This window comes from Salvia hispanica, chromosome 1 (assembly GCF_023119035.1).
Source record: "Salvia hispanica cultivar TCC Black 2014 chromosome 1, UniMelb_Shisp_WGS_1.0, whole genome shotgun sequence".
Taxonomy (NCBI): Eukaryota; Viridiplantae; Streptophyta; class Magnoliopsida; order Lamiales; family Lamiaceae; genus Salvia; species Salvia hispanica.
The window spans coordinates 9,201,433-9,207,233 of record NC_062965.1 but is presented as its reverse complement, the minus strand read 5'-3'; the positions used below and the strand labels follow the sequence as shown (position 1 = coordinate 9,207,233).

Genomic DNA, 5,801 nt, shown 5'->3' with positions numbered 1-5,801 from the left:
GATGACAAGGAATGTGGCCACATTCCAATTCACTAGACCCGCCAACTCGAAAGATGGCGCACGATCTCCCATAGTTGTACACTAGCCTGATTAGGGATCTCACTCCCTAGTCATACCCGAATTCGATTAACCATAAATGACAAAAGCCACATCAGATAGGTTCCATAGAAAACAAAACACGACAAGACAAATATGCACAACATCATTTTTTACGCCAAAAAATACTTAGGACATAGTCCTTATTTAAAAAGAAAGCTCACGTTTGCTTAGTTCCTTAACTTGGAGTTTTCTTTTTCGATATTACTTCACTCGCGGAGATAACCCTTTCGCATTAAAATAAATAACATGCTAATTAGACTTTGAGATAAACATTAACTTAAAATAATGCACGCACCCTATATGCGTGTTTATTTTATCCTTCGTCTTTTCCTTGAAAAATTTCCATAGTCTTCGTATACTAAAAACTTGGCCGAGCATAATTTCACGAATTAATTAAATACACTGGCCCCAACAATTAAATCAGGGCCCGAAAACTTATTTCAATGAAACCCAAAACTAATATGAAGAGTGAGCAACGAAAAATCCCCCAATGTGGACTCAATTGCTTGTGTCTTTTGGACCTCTACAACATGCACCGCTTTGCACTCCATCTTCATAATATGTTCCTCATCTTCACGAGTCTTCATAGCATTATAGATAGACAAAATGTGTCGTTTGTTGCCCATATGAAGAGTGAGCTCTCCCTTTGCTATATCTATCAATGCTTTTCCCGTTGCTAGGAATGGGCGCCCTAGGATAAGCGGCACATTCATGTCTTCCTCCATATCTAACACTACAAAATCGACGGGAAATATGAATTCATGTACCTTCACCAGAACATCCTCAACAATTCCTTTAGGATAGGTGATTGATCTATCTGCCATCTGCAGTGTGATTGTAGTCGGCTTGAGAGTGCCGATCTTATCTTTCTGAAAAATGATAATGGCATCAAATTTATGCTCGCCCCCAGATCACAACAGTGCCTTTGTCTGTCTGTCATTTCCAATGACGCATGAGATATTGAAACTCCCAGGATCTTTAAGCTTGGCAGGTAGCTTCTTTTGAATTATCGCACTATAATTTTCAGATATGTTCACCGTCTCATAATCAATCCACTTCTTCTTCTTGGAGAGCACATCTTTTAGGAACTTTGCATACGTAGGCATCTCTTGCAGAGCTTCCACCAATGGTATATTAATGTGCACCTTCCTAAAAATATCGAGAAATTTGGAGAATTGCTCATCCAACTTCTTCTTCTTCACCGCAAATGGGAAGGGCACTCTAACTGTCGTAGGAATGGAGGGAGGGGGCAGCTTTTCTGGCATTGCGTCTTTCTTGGTCTGAATGTCCACCTTATTCTTTCCCTTGGAATTCTCTTCTGCTCTAACATCTTCCTCTGGAGTACTCTTCTTTTCCTCTACAGGCATGGAAGGTCCTTCATAGCTTTTACCACCTCTCAAGTGTATGGCCTTGCAGTCTTTGGGATTGTTTATGGTCTGTGCTGGAAATTGCCCTGGCTGATGTTGGACACCTACAGCTTGAGAAATTTGACTAATCTGAGTATCAATGCTCTTCATATGCACATTCAAGCTTTGCACGTCGTTTTCAACCTTCCCCAACCTTTGACTAGTGCTCTCCATGTACTTGTCAGTTTTCTCCATGTACTTGGTAGTCTGATTCATGAATGCTGCCAAGATATCTTCAGTAGTAGGCTTTTTCTGCTGTTCTACCAACCCATTAGACACTGTGAATCCTGGCGGTGGTTGCAGAGCATTGTTTGGATTCCCATAGGAGAGATTGGGATGCACCTTGTTACCATAGTGGTTATAGTTACCACCCCCTTGGTTGGGGCGATAGTTGTTGAAGTTCATGTTATTCCCTCCTTGGTGCACATAGTTGACACCTTCAACTCCTCCTTGGATCTCTGGCCCTGACTGTCTCATCTCCATAATTCCCAATTGTGTGGTCAAGAGATCAAGCTGCTTTGGCATTCTATCTATTCTATCATCTTCTGTAGCAGAGGACACCCTGTATGACTTGTTTCTTTCATTATTCCATCCTTCATCAGTGGAAGCTACTCTCTCAATCACTTGCATGGCATCATTCTCTCCTAATTGAAGGAGTGCTCCTCCTGCGCTCCAATTCAGTTCACGCATTGCATCTGGAGTACACCCCCTATAAAAAGTTATGACTTGGTGTCCCGGACTTAGACCATGTTTGGGGCATCTTTTCAGCAGTGTCTTGAATCTAGCCCATGCTTCTCGGATTGTCTCATGAGGCTTCATCTGGAACTGAATTATCTCTGCTTGCCTCTTTAGAACTTCACTGGGTGGGAAATACTTCTCCAAAAATAAGTCTACCATGGCATCCCACGTTTTAACAGATCCTGACCCCATGCTGTCGTACCAGTCTCTAGCATCATCTCTCAAGGAAAATGGGAATAGCCTTAGTCTGATTTGTTCATCTCTCACCCCATTAAGATTCACCGTGTTACTGATCTGAATAAACTTAGTAAGATGCTTGTTGGGATCTTCATTGGCCTTCCCCGCAAAAGCATTAGCCTCAGCCATATTTAGCAATCCTGGCTTGAGCTCAAAATGATTGGCATCAATCCCATCGTTTCCAATTGGTGGGTCCTCTACCTCTCTACCTCTCTGTAAGCGTACATGTTTTGCACTGGCACTATGGCTTGTTGTTCCTCTTTTTGTTTCAGCTGTTTCACCACATCTGCAAGTTGTAATTGGAGTTGTTGGACTACCGGATCTGGATGTGGTACATTGTTCTCTTCGTTGTCCGCCATTGTTACTGCAACAGGAGCAGGCGGTTCTCCCTTAAGAGGCGAAAGTGATCGCCTTTGGTTGAGCCTTCTCTGAGCGTTTCTCCTTCGGTTGGATGCTTCGATCTCAGGATCAATAACACTAATGGTTGCCCCTTAGAGCGAGTGAGCATACATCCTGAAAAGAAAAACACAAAAGTGAGAATAACTCAAAAAGAAAAAAAGAAAAATAAAGCAAGTAAAATCTAGATTAGTAATCTTAATTTTTATCACGATATTAGGCTATAGTAACACAAAATTGTCCCCGACAACGGCGCCAAAAACTTGACTCAACTTATTTTTAACACAAGTATACCCGCAAGTGTACGGGGCTAATGTAGCAAATAGTAAGCAAAGAGTATCGTATCCACAGAGACAATGAGTGTCAACCTAATTACCACGAACCAACCTCAACTACTATCTAAATGAATCGGAATTTTGGTTTTTCTAAATCTATTTAAAAGCAAGGTAAAAACAATTAAAAATAACTAGAGAACTAAAAGCAAATAAGAAAACGGATGTAGATCAAGGATGAGAAGGTAGAATCCTACGGGATCGATAACAACTATCCTATGCTCAACTAACTTCCTAACTATGCCAACAAAGGGTCTCAAGGGTTATTAAGCTATCACTAAGGTAAAACTATATCTTTTCTCAAAGCATATAATTTGTAGATTGCTACCTAGAACCGAAGTCTCCTTCCTAGAACTAAGGCAACAACTCCTAATAGCTCCTAAGATACTTAGCTTCATTCAAAGGCTCAAATCTCTCATTATATTGGCAAAGACGTCAATTTCTTCTCTTTCAAATTAAACTACTCACTTCTCAGTTCTTGTAGTAAAATCCACATGCATTTATAAGGTGATCAGTCAAATAAACGTATAAGCACATAAGAAATCAAAATAACCACATGAGCCAAGGCATAGAAAAAGGAAATCAATTAAACATAAGAATCATTGTATCTCCCCCGTAGAACTCTACGAAGGATTTAGCTACTCATGTTCAACACAAAAGACAAAGAAATATTCAAAGAAATATTCAAAAACATTGTTTAAACAAGAATAAAACTAAAAGTAGAAACTCCTAGAATTGGATTGGGCGGATTGGAGGCGTCGTCTTCAATCTTGCAATGAATACTCGTCCTCTGCTCGTTCTTCTCTTCTTTTTAGGTGAAAAAGTAGTATTTTTGGGGTAGGAGGCGTGTAAGTTGTGTTTGGAGGCGTTTCCTAGGCATATATATACCTAGGGTTGACTTTGGGCCCGAAATAAACTGTCGGACGAAGCTGGCGGGTCGCCAGTTGGGTATGCGTCGAAGCTGGCGAGTCGCCAGCCGCTTACGGCGTTTTTTTCGTGTTTTGCTGGTGGGTCGCCAGGTTCGTTTGCATGCGAACCTGGCGGGTCGCCAGCTATGTCACTGCTCTGCGCAGTCTTGGTAAAACGGTCATAACTTCTTCTACCGAACTTCGATTGAGTACTATTTATTTAAAAGGCCCAAATCCTAAAACTAAAAGTAGCACAAGACTTTCCAACAATTAAATCAAAAAAAGAGAAAACAAACCAACTAAAATAAAATACTCCTAGATCACTAATATGTCTTCTTCTTCCATCCCCAATTACAACTCCCTCTTGCTTGCAGCTCCACCGTGAGTCGTCGGCGTGCAGCGATTCCTCACCACCGCCGTTTCTGCCTCCGGTCGTCTAGCCATCGCGCTCCAACACAACAGGTACGTGCCCCACCCCTTTCTAATCTTTAATTCAAACTTGTATTCATCAATTTTATTCAAATTCAAGGCTGTTAGAAAGGATTGAGAGTCGATTTTGTTCAAAGGGGCTAAAGCACTTCAACAACAGGAATTAAAGATTGGGACTTTGCCACTCATGTGTTATCTAAAGGATTTCCAAACGTGTGAACTATTGAATGGTATGCTGTGAAATTTAGAAAATAGAGAGTTCAGAATTTGGGGAATTATACTTTCGGAGAAAAGGATTTGCCAACAAATAGGGAAATTGAAATCACGATCCTCTCGGTTTCAAACTTGTTGGAAGGAAGAAATTGCAGTGGCTTCTAATACGAGTATATCTATTCCTTTTTCGGATTTTCTAGAAGGATTTTGAAAGAATGATGTAAATTGTGAAGCTTGTGGAATATCTCTACGTAGGCCATCTCTAACCATTTACGCCAAACTCAAACTCATTTTTGAGTATGTGTCACACTAAAAAGTAGTTTTACTCCAACCATTATCTTTAAGTTTACACCATTTTTGAGTATTTCTCTCACAAAATTTTGGAGTAAACACCATATTTGGTGTTATTCCATTGAAAAACCCAAAAATGGGTTTGAGTTTGGTGTATGGTTGGAGAAATTATCTACACCAAAAATGAGTTTTGGTGTATGGTTGGAGATGATCGTAGAACAGATTTGGCTGATTATATTCCTCTTTTTCAAGGTGGTGGAGAGATTTGAGGTAACTACCATGGATTTGAAAAGTGAGAGATATATTTGGACTGAAAAAAATAAATAAGACTGATTTTTGGCTCAAAGTGGTTTCAACTAAATAAAAGAATTGGGCTTGCAAAAAGAATTACTCCCTCCGTCCTAGATTTATAGTCACATTTTGCCATAAAAATTTGTCTCATATTTATAGTCACATTTAGAATTTTTCATATTTGGACATAAAATTTTACCCCATTATTCACTAAAATTGCACTCAAATGTCATTATGTACATTAAAATAAATCAAAACAAAAATAAAAAAAAATAAAAAGTCATAAAGGGATGCACCTTCAACCAACTCACTTCATTTATTACACACTCCATCATCTCACTTCACCATCTCATTTCATTTATTACACACTCCACCTCTCACTTCATTAATTACACTTCACATCTCACTTCATTAATTACACACTCCACCAATTCCTTAAAACCTGTGTCATAACTAAATGT

The 5,801-nt window shown here is 39.6% G+C and overlaps 1 protein-coding gene and 1 long non-coding RNA gene across 2 annotated transcripts; one reads left to right on the top strand and one right to left on the bottom strand.

The window, feature by feature from the left end:
- Positions 1-539: 539 nt before the first annotated feature.
- LOC125186676 lies at positions 540-2,839 on the bottom strand. Its single transcript, XM_048083094.1, has 3 exons — positions 2,798-2,839; positions 1,023-2,693; positions 540-968 (listed from the first exon to the last, which is right to left on the bottom strand). Exons 1-3 carry the CDS (start codon positions 2,837-2,839, stop codon positions 540-542), a joined length of 2,142 nt encoding a protein of 713 aa, XP_047939051.1.
- A 1,482-nt stretch (positions 2,840-4,321) lies between these two features.
- LOC125215955 lies at positions 4,322-5,323 on the top strand. Its single transcript, XR_007175328.1, has 2 exons — positions 4,322-4,578; positions 4,646-5,323. It is a non-coding gene; the product is annotated as an uncharacterized LOC125215955 (long non-coding RNA).
- Positions 5,324-5,801: the final 478 nt, after the last annotated feature.

Bases quoted from the DNA above. Each gene is read 5' to 3' on its own strand.
- LOC125186676 (XM_048083094.1), bottom strand. From the start codon at position 2,839: ATGGCGGACAACGAAGAGAACAATGTACCACATCCAGATCCG. The intron at 2,694-2,797 runs GTAGTCCAACAA...GTACGCTTACAG, and splicing joins ATGTACCACATCCAGATCCG to AGAGGTAGAGAGGTAGAGGA. The intron at 969-1,022 runs GCACTGTTGTGA...ATCATTTTTCAG, and splicing joins GAAATGACAGACAGACAAAG to AAAGATAAGATCGGCACTCT.